The following is a 17,335-nucleotide window of genomic DNA, read 5'->3' as shown; positions in this document are numbered from 1 at the left end:
ACCCTATGGAGGATTGGGCATGGGAGGCCAGTTCCTGCTTTGTGGCAATTTTGTGGCCGGCTGGTTTGCCAAACAACTCTGTCAACTTCTCTTTGCATTGGTCCCAGCTGGTTAGCTCCTTTTGGTGGTTTTCATACCACATCTTTGCTGTGCCACTTAGGTAGAACAACAGGTTAGCTAGCATAAGCATAGGGTCCCAACTGTTGATTCCACTCACGCATTCGTACATAGCCACCTGCTCTTCAACGTCGGTGCCATCGGTCCTGCAGAAGGTTCCAGGATCCTTGGGTTGCACAACCACAACCAAAGGGGACAGCGATGTAGCTGGTGGCAGTGATGTTGGAGGCGGCAGCGATGTTGATCCCGCGTCCTCACTATTATTCATGGTGGAGACGGTCACGCGACGTCCACTGCGGAGCTCCATTTCCAGCCGTGGTACCCAGCACCTCCACCAATATGTTACAGGAATGTTGGGAGTTTTGAAAGACTGTATTTACAATATATATATACAAGATGAGTTAGAGTAGTTAAGATGGCTGACCAGCAACAACACGCAGCAGCCAGTGTCTCGCAATTTTCTTTTATCCTTCCGTAACAATATTTTTGACAAGCTTGTCGGTGGTATGTTTCAACATTCATTGAGCACTTGCTTGTGACAACATGTCAGAATTCCATTGAGTCATGCTGTTGTTTAGCGACAGGATGTTCAATACACAGGGTGACTGAAGAGGACAACTACCAGTGGCGTGTTGAGAAGCTGACCCTGCATCCCGGTGTGTCTCATCGGGAGTTCCTTGTTGCTCCAGTGGGAGCTACCTGGGCCTGTAAGTTTCCCCACTTCCTTCTTTCTCTCACACTTTTTTTTTTGTTGTTGTTGTTGTTGTTTCCTAGTCCCTGCAGTGGAAGAATTTGTTGCATTGGCATGGTGTGTGAGTCAAGCATGTGAACATCCAGTGTGTACAAATGTCTCATTGGCCTGCCTTCAGCAGTAGGAGTGACCGGAAGTTTCGCAACTATTAGAGCTGGGAAAATGTAATGTTAATGGGGATTTGATGCTCCTTTTTATAAAAGATGCAGAACATGTCTTGCTGTCAAAGGGCACTTTCTCATGAACCTGCCAACAAAAGGCTTTTCAATGTGCCTTGTCTCAACCATGTTATTGGCGGTCAAATGCTGCCACTCCTCGTGGCCTTAATAATCGTGTGTCCATCCTGTCTCTGCACACAGCTGTGCATTGTACCACACGAAGCAGTGCCTGCGGTGCTTTGCATGTAATCATGCTTAGCTCTAGCATAAGCATGTTCTTGAGGTTGTGTGGGATAACTTGTCTCTGAGGTCATTAGTACCTGCACATTGTGTTGTTTTCCGTCTCCAGATGGCATCACCACCCTGTCAGGGACGAGATTCCTCTGCATGTAACCTTTGCTGGAAGCAGTGCTGAGTCTTGAGATTTGTAAAAAACCTAATCTGCCCGGTAGCCATCATGTCTATTTGCATTTAAGAAAATAGCAACCAGCCCTTTTAACCATAGAGTTTCCTACAATATACTAGAGGGAACTCAGGCGCTGCGCCAACGATGCCATTTTGCAAGGCGGCAAAACAGAGACAAAGAATTCACGGTCAAAACGACACCAAGATGGCGCAGGCAGGCCGCTTGGGCCGGGAATGGCGTGCGCGCGAACTTTGACTTCATATTGGCCATTTGCGCGTGTTTTGTGGGCCGCGGTGGCCTCAAAAGTAGAATTATTTCTTTTTACTTTGCGGTTGAATTTGGCGCTGATAATTACAGAACAGGTAGATTATGAGACATACAACCCAAAAATATTGTTTTTCAAGAATCGACTTTTTTGAGATTTTTCGGGTTTCAAGGGCCACGTCCTCCCTTAATTGACCTAGGTAAACCTACTCCTTCACAGACTCTAGAGGCTGACTGTCAATCCTGAACTCTTGTTCCCTTGCCCGGCTATTCATCATTATCTTTGTCTTCTGCTTGTTAATCTTCAACCCTACTCTTACAATGTCGCCGAATAGAACATGTCATCGGCAAACCAAAGGTTGGTGAGGTATTAGTCGTCGATCCTTACTCCTAAGCCTTCCCAGTTTAATAGTTTTAATATTTCTTCCAAGCCCGCAGTGAATGGCATCGGAAAGATTATCTCCTTGTCTTACCCCTTTCTTTATAGGTATCTTCCTACTTTTTTTGTGTAGAATTAAGGTGGCTGTAGAACCTCTGTAGATGTTTTCCAAGGTATTTACTTAAGCGTTCTGTACTCCTTGATTACGTAATGCCTTTATGACTGCTGGTATCTCTACTGCGTCAAATGCCTATTCGTAATCTATGAAAGCCATATAGAAAGGCTGATTGTACTCTGCGGATTTCTCGATTACCTGATTAATGACATGGATGTCATCTATTGTAGAGTATCCCTTGCTGAAACCTGCCTGTTCCCTTGGTTGACTAAAGTCCAGTGTTGCTCTATTCTATTGGCGATTAGCTTGGTGAATATTTTATATAATACTGGGAGTAAGCTAATGGGCCTACAATTTTTCAATTCTTTAACGTCTCCCTTTTTGTGGATTAGTATGTTTGCATTTTTCCAGTTCTCTGGGACCCTTGCAGTCGATAGACACTTCGTATAAAGAGCCACCAGTTTTCCAAGCATTATGTCTTCTCCATCTTTAAATAAATTGAGTGTTATTCCATCTTCTCTTGCTGCTCTTCCTCGTTTGATGTCTTGTAAGGCCCTTCTGACCTCATCACTAGTTATAGGAGGAGTTTCTGTATCCTGTTCATTACTGTTTCAAATGGAGTTATCCTGAGTCCTCTGGGTACTGTACAGGTCAGTATAGAATTATTCCGCTGCTTTTACTGTACCTTTGAGATTGCTGATGATATTGCCCTGCTTATCTTTCAGTGCATACATCTTGGTTTGTCCTATGCCAAGCTTCCATCTCACTGATTTCAGCCTGCGTTCATTTCTTACGGCTTCTTCAGTCTTTCTCACGTTATAATTTCGAATTCGAATTTCGCTTACTTTTGCCTTGTTGATCAGTTTCGACAGCTCCGCGAATTCTATCTTATCTCTTGAGTTGGACACTTTCATGTTGCCTTGGTTCCTTGCCTCCCACTTCACTTGCTGCCTCTGTAGCCAACCTAGTTACGGTTTCATTCATTACCTCTATGTCATCTTCTGCTCTTTGTTCTAAAGCTGGATATTTGTTTGCAAGTACCAGCCTGAATTTATCTGCGTTCACCCTTACTGCCTCTAAGTTAACCTGCTTTTTTTTTTTTTACCACTTTTACTCTTTCTCTCTTCAAATTGAGGTGAATCCTAGCCCTCACTAACCTATGATCCCTGCACTTTACCCTACCTATCACTTCTACATCCTGCACTACGCTGGGATTGGCAGAAAGTATGAAATCAATTTCATTCCTTGTTTCACCATTAGGGCTTTTCCAGGTCCACTCTCTGTTGCTACACTTCTTGAAGAAAGTGTTCATTATCCTCAGCTTATTCCTTTCTGCGAATTCTACCAGCATCTCTCCTCTAGCGTTCCTAGAATCGACGCCGTAGTTGCCAATTGCTTGTTCACTAGCCTGCTTTCTTCCCACTTTTACATTGAAGTCGCCCATTACTACAGTACACTGAGTTTGCACTTTTCTCATCGCTAATTCAGCATCTTCATAAAACTGATCTACTCTGTCATCATTGGGACTGGATGTTGGAGCCTTAGCATTGTACTACTTTTAATCTATGCCTCTTATTAAGTTTGATTATGACTACTGCTACCCTCTCATTGCTGTAGAATTCGTCAATGTTGCCAGCTATGTCCTTATGGATTAGGAATCCTACCCCATATTGCTTCTTATCTAGGAGACCTCTATAGCAGAGCACATGGCCGTTAGTCAGCACTGTATGCGCTTCAACAGTTCTTCTCATCTTGCTAAGGCCAATGATATCCCAAACAATGTCCGATAGTTCCTCAAAGAGTCCTGCTAAGCTAGCGTCACTTGACAGAGTTCGGGTGTTAAAGGTTAGCAGGTTCAGTTTCCATTGGTGGCCTGTCCGAGTACAGAGATTCTTAGCACCCTCTGCTGCATTACATGTCTGACCGCTGCCTTGGTCAGGTGCTCCGCCACTGCTGGGGACTGAGGTCCATTGAGTAATTGAGTGAGTCATTTGGGAGGGAGTGGCTGAATACTATACCAGGGAGGCCAATTCCCATTCTGGTGAGGGAGAATCTTTGTTGAAGCTTAGTGGACCTTCCTAATTTGGTTGTACCTGGCTTAGTATAACCCCACTTGCTCTCGGCATCTTTTGCCGCTGTCAGGCGTCGCTGGGTGCGCACTTTGTTCACAGCACACTTTGTTCACAACGTGGGTGCACACTTTGTTCACATCGCAGATCGCTTTGAAGATATGGTGGCTGCGCAATAAGCAACAGCTGCTGGAGTAGAACCCCTCTCTCTCACCTGCCCCCCCCCCCATGCCTCGCACGCAAAAGAAGACTGCGTGTTTCTGCCCGTCTTCCTTCCTCGCGCGCGCAATATTGAGCCTGTTCGTTGGCTGACCCTCACAAGTCAGTTGTCAGCCCATGTCGACAGGGCAAAAGTACATTTTATATGCCCTATTTTGAAAAAAATTGCCGCTAATTTTGTCTGCTATAGCCGATGTTCCGCTATAGTGCGGTTCGTTAAAAGTTAACTTTATTGCATTAATAAAATAGGTAGAACAAATTTAGGCTGAAATATGGTCTGTTATATCCGAAAGTCTGTTGTACGCAGGTCCGTTGTAACGAGCATAAACTGTATAATCGAAGTTACACTGTATTTCACTGTATTTCTTTGTCCCTTCTAGCTCTGTAAAATCGGTTGGGGACTGTATGCAAGTTTACTTTCCATGTTCAAAAAGGGTCGTAGGCTCATTTTTTATGTTACCTTGGTTTTCATGTTTTGTGAACAAAAGCTCTTGGGTCACATATCTCCTAATTTTATATTTAATGTGAGCTCTGTATGCATGTACTAACTATCATGAGCATACGAAAGGGAACACAGGAACGCGTGGCAAACAGCCTCGAAACAGACTCGGAGTGATTCGCGGATGGCGCTGTGAAAAACAAAGGGGGAAAGGCGGGCGCTCTTCCGCTAACTGTTGGCACTCCCACCACGCTGGCATTTCTACAAAGGAGCAGCTTACGTTATGGATCGTCCGACAGCCGATAAGACGGTAATCTTTGCCAGTGACATACACCGATTCATTTTCTTTTGTTTCATTCTTTTTTTTTCTTGGCGCAACAACTTGATAGTGTTCTTAGACCAAATTTGCCCTGTTTGCCCTCTTTATTTGAATCGACGCACCCGGTTGTCCTTGGCACCTCGAACAGCGGTGGCGCTCGAACCAATGACAACAGAGGAATACAATTAAGAAAGATTTAAAAAAAAAAGAACATTGATAAACTGTCTCTCGTGCGACTTTGTTGCACGAAGTTCGTTCAGAAAAATTCATGTATAGCACACTGCAGTAGCCCACGCAGAGAAGTCAACTCTGATTTTGTAGCCTCAAGATGCCTCGAGTGCCTCTTAAACAGCGGGTAGATATAATAATAATGTCTAAAAGCGGTTATACGCAGCGCAATATTGCTCTCGTGACAGGCCACCCATTGAAAACGGCGAACTGGATTCTCCAGGCTTACCGAGACGAACGACGCATAAACGATGCGCCGCACCGCAGATGACCCCGATCAACAATGAACGACCAAAACCTTTGCATCGTGGCTGCCGTCAGCGACAAGCCATTTCAAAGTGCAAAGGACTTTCGAGGTGCTCTTGGCTTGGACAACTTGAGTGACAGCACGGTACGACGAAGGTTTAGAGAAGCAGGACTGCGTCGCATCGCCGCACGGAAACCTCTGCTCACCGCAGCCAGCAAAGCAGCTCGCTTGAGGTTCGCTACTGAACACCGCAGCTGGAGCGAAAGCGAGTGGAAGTATGTAGTTTTCTCTGATGAGTCCACATTCTCGAGCCGCTGGGACCAACGAAAGAGAGTGTGGCAGACTGCAAACACATGCATTACTCCGCAGAATATCCAGGAGGTGGCCGCCAGCGGACGCGTGTCTGTGAACATCTGGGGGGTGATTTCCCACGAAGGCCTAGGCCCACACGGAGAATTGGATGCGAGGTTCACCAGTGCTGCGTATTGCACCCTGCTCGAGCACCAGATGATCCCCTATGTATTGAACGGGCCGCACCCGGATCGTTGTTATTTTTTTCAGCAGGACTTGTCTCCCATTCACACATCAAAGGACGTGGCGCGCCTTTTGGGAGAGCGAGGGGTAATGCAACTTCAGTGGTGGGCGAAGGGTGTCGACATGAACATTATAGAGCACGTTTGGGGCCGTATGAAAGTGAACCTTTCGAAGAGATCACTAGAATTGGCAAACTCCGACCAATTATGGGAAGCAATAGAACATGAGTGGAAGCGCCTTCAGCGTGATACCGCATTCATCGAGGTTCTCTACATGTCGCTGCCCCAAAGAATGGAGGCCGTCATTCAAGTCGACGGTGGCATGACGCGTTATTAGGCCACCGACGAACAAAACAAAGGACGAGCATAAGTTGCGATGACGCTATTGCCTTATTTCATTTGCTTCAATACCTTTTTAATATTCGGCAAGCACCAATAAACTTATTTCGAACTCACCCTTAAAGACAATTTTCCCCGATTTACAAGATTTACCACAAATCAATATCGAAGTCAGGAAAAGTGCTACCTTTTGCAACGATTCGGTGCAAAAAGTTACCAGTGACGCACTCGAACAGTGACATCACTGTCTGCTGGCGATGCGAAGTTTCGCACTTTGAAGACGCACGGCGGGAATGCGAACAGTTGTTAGAACAGCGTCCCCCCTTTCCACTTTGTTTCCGACGGCGGCCGCTGCATATCACCCATATAGCTGGGTCTGAGGGTGTTTTCTGCGCGTTCCTGTGTCCCTTTCATATTGCTCATAATAGTACACACTGTTGCAGCATTGCCAGAAATAAGTTGAGGAAATGCATGCGCTTACCTCAGTTAATGTTGCTGTGTTTAAGTGAGCAAGGGAATGCATGGTGTGTTCTCCATTTTGACAGCCAGGCAGTAGAACACGTTGTGGGGCTAGTTCGTTCATAGCTTTAAACAACTGTAACGCCAACAGAAACAGCACACCAATGAATAAACAAACAATAACATGACAAGGCGCTACTTGCAACTATTTATTGAGGTTTCAACGAAAGCATGGGCTTTCAATGGTTAGGTTCAAACTTGCCCTCTTCATTGCAAGGCCTGCGGAAATGAAGATAAGCAAGTATTGGGGGGGGGGGGGGGGGGGGGTAAAGCAAGGCTTCACGATACAACAATCATGTTTAAAAGTAAAGATATTGTGACGCCACCAGATTAAGAAAACAGGGGACACCTGTGTTAGCACCATGTCTCTGAATATTTACAGAAATGAAAGCATGTTCTTATGTAGGTTTTGGATATTGTTTTATCTTGTGATTCTCTTTCTACACATCTTCTGTGTTCTCGTGCGAGCGTATTTGCATATTTTCCCCCTCTCCCCATGGCTATATATTGAGCTGCTTTTGACCTAAATAAATAGTTGCAAGTAGTGCCTTGTCCTGTTATTGTTTGTTTTTTCACTGGTGTGCTGTTTCTGTTGGCGCCACATCTTTTGAAAGTTGACATCCAGGGGTTGTTGTCCCTGGACATTTATGTCATTCGACGTTCGCATACCATTTGTGGAGCAGGAAATGCAGACAGCAGCAGCTGAGATCACATGTTTGATGCAGGTGTACAGCTCAAGTCTCGTGACTCCCAGAATGTGGCCCACGTGGTCGTGCATGCGATGCAGCTGCAGCCAATGCACTCCTGTGAGACCGCCGAGTTCCAGAAGACTTGCATGCTGCCTCCCCTGGCAGAAGCGTCACATGCGTTCGCTGTTGTGGTGAGTGCTGAGCAGCCACTGAGGTCAGTGCTGGTGGAGAACACGATTCGAACGAGAGGTTTGCAGGGCCATTTTGCCTGCAATGTGTGATTAGGGCTGCTAGGTTTCACAGGGGACAAAATGTGATGTGACAAAGGTGCAGGGTGGTTTGGCCTGCAGTGAGTGCAGTGTATTGTCGTATGTCACAACAGGAGGAACAGACGCTGATTTCCCTAAAGTAATTTTCTGCAATGATTGAGATTCTTGACATCAGGCTGCCAATAATAGGGAAGAAACTTTCCACAGGAGAATTGTCATATGATGCATAGCATTCTTTGTAATCATTACTTATGAACTCTATACTGTACCCTTGAAACCAAGACTGCCGTACTTAAAGCAATAAGCAACCCTAAAGAATACACTGCAGTCTGCTTATAATGATATCAACGAACTAAAAATTTGATTGTTACAATTGATCATCGCTATACCTCAACTTATAAAAAAAAAAAAAGTTGCCAAACACACTTTTGTAGCTTTAAAACCAGATTTGCAACTTGTGCTAAATATAGTTGTATAAAGCAGACTATGAAAAATAAAATGCTTATTTATACCTCTAAACAGCACAGCATGTGTTAGCATGCTAAAATAGTCAGAAATCTGCACTTGCTTTCGGGGGAGTTTCAAGTTCACGACTACAGTGTGCATCACATCCAGCTGCTGTGCAAACACTAGCGGCAATAATTTTGTTCGCACAGCATCAATGAGCGACTCGATCGACTACAGGGCACTTCGCATGAACATTGGGGTTGGTGTCAAAGATGGGTCATTGTCAATCTCGTCGCCCCCGTCGCACAGCGCTGCCATCTGTCACGACAACGATCGCGCCGTCAGTGATCTCTCTGCATAACCAGGCAGCGCTATCTGCACTCAAACTCCTCCATCGAAGCACCACCTGTTTCATCGTCAGTAGCACGTTGAATAATGAAACCTAATTCAATGTGTACTATGTTGAAATGATATTATGGAATATACAAAGGCACACAGACGTGCACACAGCATACCTGCCAACCCTCCCGATTCACCCGGGAGACTCCCGATTCTTACTGAACTTTCTGATTGTATGATCACTGTCTGATATCTCCTGAAAAGTGGTCTCTGCTCGCACAATAATGGTTTTTGCGAAACCGGCACCTTGGAATCTACAGCCACATCGTAATCGTCAGTATCACCAACGGCTGCACTAGCACCATCGGTATCATCGACTAAGCAGCCGACTACGGTGCCTAGCAAGCCGACCAAAGCCAGAACCAATGTAGCTCTTGCATTTTATGCATGCCTTCCTCCGTGGTGCATTGTTGCTGCTGCTTGTGTGTATGATTAGTGTTGGCTAGGCCATGTGTATGCGGTGCACCGTGTAAAGTTAGAATCCCATTGTGCTTGATGTCATGGCACTATCAAAGCCCAAGAAAAGGCATTTGCAGAAGTTTTTGCGATCTTATACTTCAGAATTTCCGTGCTTTTTGACATCAAAAAAAGGAGAACATTTTGCATTTTGTACAACGTGTAAATGCGACGTCAGCGTGTCTCACGGTGGCAAAGGCGACTTGAAACTGCACGTTTCCACGGCGAAGCATCAAAGCTATGTTCGCACTGCTGGGCAGCAAGACAACATAGTGAACTTTCCTTGGAACAACTGCGACAACAATGTCATACGTGTAGAGTGCCTGTTTACAGGATTTCTCGTCGAACACAACTTACCCCTTAGTGTTAGCAACCACGTTGGGCCTCTTCTACGGAAAATGTTTAACGGACAAAGAATTTGTTCTATATCAGAGAAGTCATAAACTGCAGTAAGCAAAAAAGTATTGAGCAGCAGTTCATACCATGCCACAACTGTGAAAGCCGCCTGTAAGTGGTTCCAGGAGAGAGGGACAGAAATTTGTAGCAAAACAAAAGCTCAGGGGGTCAGACTTCCAAGTGTGCAGATCTGCGAGCCTACCATGTTCTGGTGACCAAGGCATAGCTGCAAGATGCCTATTGGTGGAAGGAGGCAACATGTTTTCACACCTTTGGACTCTGTAGTTCCCACCAAACTTAAGTGCTCAAATCTTCTCACCTGTCAGAGCCTGTTTTGTCAGAAAATGTAACTGGTTCATGTAATCATAACTGTGAGTCGGCCTAGTTGGAACATATTCATTATTTAAAAACTTTTTGTGCGCAAAACAAACAGGGACGAAGAAGAGGAGCAACACAAGGACGAGTGCTTTCTAACAACAGAAAGCGTTCGTCCTTGTGTTGCTCCTCTTCTTTGTCCGTTTGTCTGCATGCAAAAAGTTTTTAAATAATGTACATGTAATCATTTGCTGAAAAAGGTAGTTGAATTACAGTCAGTGTTACTGAGAATACAAAGTAATCGTTAAAATACAAAATTACCAGAAAACGTAATTGATTACATGTAATTCGTTATGTACAAGTCTGATCACAAGCTCTTGAATAGAAACGGCAGCTGCGCTTGCAGTTTTGAAATGACACGTGATCAGAACCGGGCGCCGTTTTGATAGAGCTACAAGAGGGCACATTTAATTCTTTAGACGGATGCTTCTAATGGAAGTTTGGAGCTAGGTGTTGCTATGCAGGGGAAACAAAAAACATGACACTGAAAATCTGTTTTGAGCATGAAAGTGCTACTGAACTGTAACTGCTTACACCAGCTTCAACATGATTAACTTTTTAGCACTTTTAAGGGCGAGGACCATATATAATGAACTATATATTGTGGGCACTTATTGAGCAAATGCAGTTTTCGGAGGAAAACTGCATTTACCGACATTACTACAATTCCTCCAGCGCGCCCTTGTACTATGTCTGTGTTCGTTGAGGGTGTGCAAGCTGAAGCTTTGGTGGACACTGGTGCCACTTTATCTGTTATACATGCTGATTTGTGTAAGCGTCTCAGAAAAGTTACAACGCCTTACGATGGACCACTGCTGGTTGCAGCTCAAGGGGACTCTATCTGCGCTTCCGCGTTTTGTACTGTGCGTGTAATGATCAACGGCATTGTCCACCACATACAGTTTGCTTTGCTGTCGCCATGCTCCTACCAGCTCATTTTAGGATGGGATTTCCTTTCCTCTGCTTCTGCTGCTATATGTTGTGGGCAACGTGTGGTATATATGACCGACACCAATTATTCGCTTGGCGATGAACAGTACCAGCCACTTCGACTGCTCGCTGCAGGAGATACCGAGCTCCCTCCAGGCTCTCGGCAAATTCTGATCATCACGTTCGACGTCATCGACCATGGAGATGCGTTAGTGCTACTTTCTGCGCGTTGTTTGACAAAAGAGATAGCCATTGTATCAGGCCTAGTTAGATTTAACAATGGTTCTGCACTTCTTGCTGCAAGAAACACAACACCCGATCTCCTTCCTAAAGGTGCCACTTTGGCTTGCGTTGTTGATTCCGAGCCTCTCTTTGTCGTTCCCCTTAAGGCGGCTACCCCTGAAATCACTTATGCTGGACATTCTCCCTCTACCTCTGCTCTTGCAGCCGTAATCAGCCCCGACTTGACCGCTTCGCAGATGCAACAGTTACTTAGTTTGTTGAAGAGGCATGCAACTTCATTCGACGCCCATTCTTCGACATTGGGCCAGACGTCCGTCACAACGCATCGCATTCAGACAGACGGCAGATCCATCGTACGTCGCCGGCCGTATCGGGTGTCTCTAGCCGAGTGCAAGATTATTGAGGAAAATGCCGCCGACAAGCTGCAACGTAAGATAATCCGCCCCTCTGCTAGCTCTTGGTTGTCTCCCATCGTATTGGTCAAAAATAAAGATGGCTCCGTACGATTTTGTGTCAATTACCGAGTGCTCAACAAGATTATGGGCAAGGATGTATACCCTATGCCCTCGCATTGACGATGCCCTCGATTCTCTGCAAGGTGCCAAGTACTTCTCTAGCCTTCATCTGCGTTCAGGTTACTGGCAAATTCCCATGCACGAAGATGACAAAGAAAAGACAGCGTTTGCAACCCCAGATGGCCTTTACGAGTTCAACGTCATGCCCTTCGGACTCTGCAAAGCTCCCGAAACTTTTGAGAGCATGATTGACAGTTCTGCACGGCCTGAAGTGGAAAACATGCATGTGCTATCTGGACGATATCGTTCGTTGTTTTCTCATCGACATTTCCCCAGCACCTGCGACGTCTGGACGAGGTTGTCACATGCCTCGCTAACACTGGTCTTCAGCTCAACACCAAAAAGTGCCGTTTTGCAAGCAAGACGATCAAGGTGTTAGGTCACATTGTGAGCAAGGATGGTATTCGACCTGATCCCGACAAAATTTCGGCGGTGCTTTCCTTTCCTCGACCAGAAAAGACAAAAGAACTACGCAGTTTCCTTGACATCGCTTCCTATTTTCGCCGATTTATACCCGACTTCACCTCTATAGCTGCTCCTTTACACAACCTACTTCGTTCTGGTGCTCCTTTCGTGTGGTCATCAAAATGTGAATCTGCCTTTGACCAGCTGAAGGGCGCTCTCACATCTGAACCTGTCCTGTGTCATTTTGATGAGACTGCACCCACAATCTTGCACACGGACGCTAGCAGCCATGGAATTAGTGCTGTCCTCCTCCAGCGAGGCACCTCTTTGCGTGAGACAGTCATTGCATATGCAAGCCGCGTTCTGACACCTACCGAGAACTATACCATCACCGAGCAGGAATGCCTAGCTGTCGTTTGGTCCGTCCAGAAGTATTGCCCTTATCTCCACGGCCGGCATTTTACCATCGTTACGGACCATCACGCCTTATGTTGGCTCTCAACACTCAAGAACTTGTCAGGACGTCTTGGTCACTGGATTCTTCGTCTGCAAGAATATGACTTTGAGATCACCTACAAGTCTGGTAAAAAGCACCAAGACTCAGACGCTCTTTCTCGCTGCCGGCTTCCTACAGCCGCACTCATCAATGACTCCGCAGCCACCTCCAGGGACGCAATCCCTGACGTCTCTTCAACGGCGGTTTTGTCCTTTGCCACTCTTGACTATCTCACTTCGGTTGACCATGAATCATTTTCGTCTCAACAACTCGCCGATTCTTACTTTCGACGTATTATAGACCGCCTTCGTGGAGCTTCGCGCCTGTATAACGCCAGGCTCCGTCGACAGCTGACACAATTCAAGCTACAAAATTCCGTGCTGTACCACCATATCCATCATCCTGACGGACAACGCTGGGTGCCCGTACTGCCTCGCTACCTTCGTGCTCGTGTCCTTCAGGCCTTTCATGACGATTTGACTGCTCGCCACCTTGGCATCCAGAAAACTTAACGACCACATAAGAAGCCGCTTCTACTGACCTGGCCTGTCTACCAGTGTGGCGAGATACGTCTCTTCCTGCATCATTTTTTAGCATCGAAAGCGGCCAACATCAGCTCCTGCCGGGCAGCTACTACCGGTCTCGTGTCCTGCGGAACCGTTCGAGGTTGTTGGCATTGATCTCTATGGGCCACTTACCATGACTCCAGCCGGTAGTTGATGGATAGTTACAGCCGTCGACCACCTCACGCGCTATGCCGAAACAGCTTGTGTCAGTTCTGCATCTGCTTCCGAAGTTGCTACCTTCATTCTTCAAGACATAATCCTGCGTCACAGCGCCCCTCGTGTCCTTCTGAGCGACCGCGGAAAGACATTTCTTTCAGAACTGGTAGGCGAAGTGCTCAGAGCCTCTGGCACAACTCACAAGGCTACTTCAGGTTACCATCCTCAGACAAATGGCCTGACATAGCGGTTTCATCATACGCTCCCTGACATGATAGCTGCCTATATTCAACCAGATCACAGAAACTGGGACGCAATTTTGCCATTCGTCACCTTTGTGTATAACACCTCCGTTCAACGCACAACCAGTTACTCGCTATTCTACTGTGTTTATGGCCGTTCACCTAGTCCCTTTCTCGACGTTTCTTTCTTTTCTGCCCCTGTCAGTCCATCTCCATCTTCCTATGTTTCCCGCCATCACCATTGTCGCCAGTGTGCCCGCTTCGACACCGAAGCCAGGCAACAGGATCGCAAAAATCATTATGACGCATCTCGTCGCATAGTTTTCTCCCAGCCCGGCGATGAAGTGCTGCTATGGACATCAGTTCGCACTCCTGGGTTGTGCGAGAAGTTTGAGTCCTGCTTTATTGGCCCACACATGGTCATTTGAAATGACTTCTCCCGTTAATTATTGTGTTACCCCTGTTGTTCCCTCAACTGACTGCCGTTGTCGCTCTACGAAAGTGTTCCACGTTTCTCGTATGAAGCCCTTCACGTGCCGTTCCCCGTACCTCTAGGCTGCGGCTAGGATGGTCGCCCTCGCGCGGAGGAAATAAGTGTGGGCATTTATTGAGCATTTCATCATCTGTACGTTATCATCATCATCTGTGTGCTCCTGTTCATCGTGCGGGTAGTTGCATCATCATAGTGGACTGGGCCGAGGGTCCTTCGCCGCGTCTCTCAGGCTCAATAAAGGTCGACCCTTAACTGTGACGTCAGAATATATAATGGAGCACCTAATATTATGAACTGATATAACGGCTACATTTTGTGGAACTATTGAGTTTATTATAAATGGGTTCAACTGTATATGGAATCAGCGTTTAAAAGGGTTACCTAGTGACCAAATTTTCGTGTCCTACTGAAGGTGGATGAATGGATGGATGAAATGTTTTGTGTTTGCCAGGGTGGCTTGACTCTGGAATTGTGCCTTGCCAAGTGGTGGACCAACCTCGGTGATGTGGAGGTGGACTGCACGCTCACTTTCTACGGATTACAGCCCAATCCCAGCCGGGTGGCCATGGTGCGTTTCACAGTTTTTTTTAATCTCTGTGCTTTCTGTGTCTCCTTAGATTGACAGTGTGCCTTACAGCACAAGAGTCATACTCTAGCTTGTGGCGAGATTGCCTACTTGTTGGGAACCTAGTAGGCAGGCAGAACAATGGTTGAAGAGACAGCATGGGTGCCGAAACCAAACAGTAAGAAGAGGCACGTGTAGCTGGTCATTTCGCATTGTCTGGCAAGAGATGTTTTGTTTCTGTGTATGTACTTAGATCCCTTCTCAACGCGAGTCGGCACCTGTGTTCTGTGTTCCATGTCTGTGTAGCGTGTTCACCTTTTCTCTGTCTTGCGTGCCACTGCTAGGTTCCCAGAATTGTGCCAACTTGTTTAGCTCTTGATGTTTGTGTTGTCTTTGTATGACCTGTGTATTTGGTTGCTTTTGCAGTTTTTGTCTTGCTCATTTATCACTGCTTCTGTGGCTCTGCCTGCGCTTCTGAGCTCATCACTTATGGCAAATGTGCCGAGTGCAAAGAGGTGCTGGGCCAAATGCCTTTGAGTTTAAAGGCGTTTGATGCTGCTTGACACCACCAGACCAATAGTGTGAATTACTCAATTTTCCTAATTAACGAAGGTCAAATAAACAAGCACTACCATATTTCCATGATTCTGCCGCACCCATGATCGTAACGCGCAGTTATACTACCGCCTAGATATGCCCCAAAATAACTTGGAGCTGATTCTACCACGCACATCAAGTAACGCAACCGGAGTCGACGCATACCATGTTGAAACAATTTTATGAAATCTACAAAGGCAAACAGACACATTCACAGCTGAATTTTAGTGGCTAGTCGCTATTATTGTCCAATGACACCTTCATCATCAGTTCATCTTCAATTCCATCTAATGTGTTAGAAATGTTACAATTCTCGAAGTCCCGCACAACCATCGTATGCGGGATGGCCATCGGCCCACCTTGCAATGTCTCAGAGCCTCACTTTCTTCAGATGACCCGCTGGTGCAAACTGGAAAATGGTGACCGCAAACCAAGGCAAATAAAAACAATGTCCATTTGATGGAAGTGTGGCTAGCTACCTTGCATTGAGTTTCCTTTTTTTTAGTAAGAGTTGGTTTTGGTTTTTATTTTGAGAAGAATTAGTCACGACTCTAACTCGCATGCAAACTTGAATGCACTTGTTTAAAAATAACTGCGCATTAGAATCGCACAAATATGGTAACTGTAATTGCTTACTTATATTATTTATGAAAGGGGGTTTATTGCAGCTCGTACGCGGGATCGCAAGTAGCGCTTGATCGCAAGTCCGAGGCGTTCGTATCAGCAGCCCGAGCTCGGGTCTCGCGCCGCAGCGGTGGCAGTCCGCACAGCGCCACATGCATATTGCCCACTACAATTGCCCCCGCAGCGAAGAGGAGCCATCCTGGCGACCTAAGGGGATGACACGATAAGGGGGTCGTGGTACGGTTTCAGGCGGCTGACGTGAACCGTCTCGCGGCCACGGCGGCGTTCGTCCGAAGATGGCGTCACCGGTTCGACCACATAATTCACAGGCGATGTACACGCGACGACCCGGTACGGACCCTGATATTTCGGAGCAAGCTTTGGGCTAAGGCCTGGAGATTGGAAGGGCAGCTGAAGCCAGACGTGAGAGTCCACGGCGAAGGACTGTGTGGGCTGCCCGTTGTCGTGGCGATCTTTGTGAATTCCTTGGGTAGCCGACGTGAACGAGCGAGGCAGTTGGCGGCACTCTTCAGCATGGCGAGCAACTTCGGAAAGAGGGGTGAATTCAGAGGCATCCGGATGATATGGTAGCACGGTGTCGAGGGTAGTGGATGGTTCACGTCCATAAAGAAGGAAAAATGGTGAGAAGCCTGTGGTAGCCTGAATGGCGGTATTATACGCGTACGTCACAAAAGGGAGGACATCGTCCCAATTGGAATGATCAGACGCAACATACATAGTGAGCATGTCACCAAGAGTGCGGTTGAAGCGTTCCGTTAGACCGTTAGTCTGTGGGTGATATGCCGTAGTGGTGTGGTGAATAGTGCGGCAAGCGGCGAGCAGCTCATTAATAACTTCGGACAGAAAGACACGGCCTCTGTCGCTGAGCAGTTCTCGCGGTGCGCCATGCCGTAAGATGAAATGCCGTAACATAAATGCGGCGACGTCGCGAGCAGCAGCCGAAGCAAGCGCAGCAGTTTCTGCATATCTTGTAAGGTGGTCTACTGCGACAATTATCCAACGATTTCCTTTAGCAGTGCATGAAAGAGCCCCATAAAGGTCAATGCCAATCCGATCAAAAGGACGTGCAGGACACGGTGAAGGTTGCAGAGGGCCTGTCGTATGAGGAGATGTCTTGCGTCGCTGACAGGCTACACATGACCGAATGTATTTGCGGACATAAGAATACATGCCGCGCCAGTAGTAGCGCTGGCGGAGCCGCTCGTAGGTTTTCAGGACGCCAGCATGAGCTTGTTGTGGGTCGGCGTGGAAATACGTGCATATGTCGGAGCGCAAATGGCGAGGGATGA

The 17,335-nt window shown here is 46.7% G+C and overlaps 1 protein-coding gene across 1 annotated transcript in view; it reads left to right on the top strand.

The window, feature by feature from the left end:
* TppII (Tripeptidyl-peptidase II) overlaps nucleotides 1–17,335 on the top strand; it is a 252,516-nt gene that overhangs the window by 154,290 nt on the left and 80,891 nt on the right. The window contains exons 16-18 of the mRNA XM_050186760.3: nucleotides 718–824; nucleotides 7,828–7,982; nucleotides 14,691–14,807. Of these exons, the coding sequence (XP_050042717.1) occupies nucleotides 718–824; nucleotides 7,828–7,982; nucleotides 14,691–14,807 (379 nt within the window). The remainder of the gene's footprint in view (nucleotides 1–717; nucleotides 825–7,827; nucleotides 7,983–14,690; nucleotides 14,808–17,335) is intronic.

This window comes from Dermacentor andersoni, chromosome 2 (assembly GCF_023375885.2).
Source record: "Dermacentor andersoni chromosome 2, qqDerAnde1_hic_scaffold, whole genome shotgun sequence".
NCBI lineage: Eukaryota > Metazoa > Arthropoda > Arachnida > Ixodida > Ixodidae > Dermacentor > Dermacentor andersoni.
Note: the sequence above shows the minus strand (reverse complement) of the source record. Positions and strands in the feature narration are given on the sequence as shown.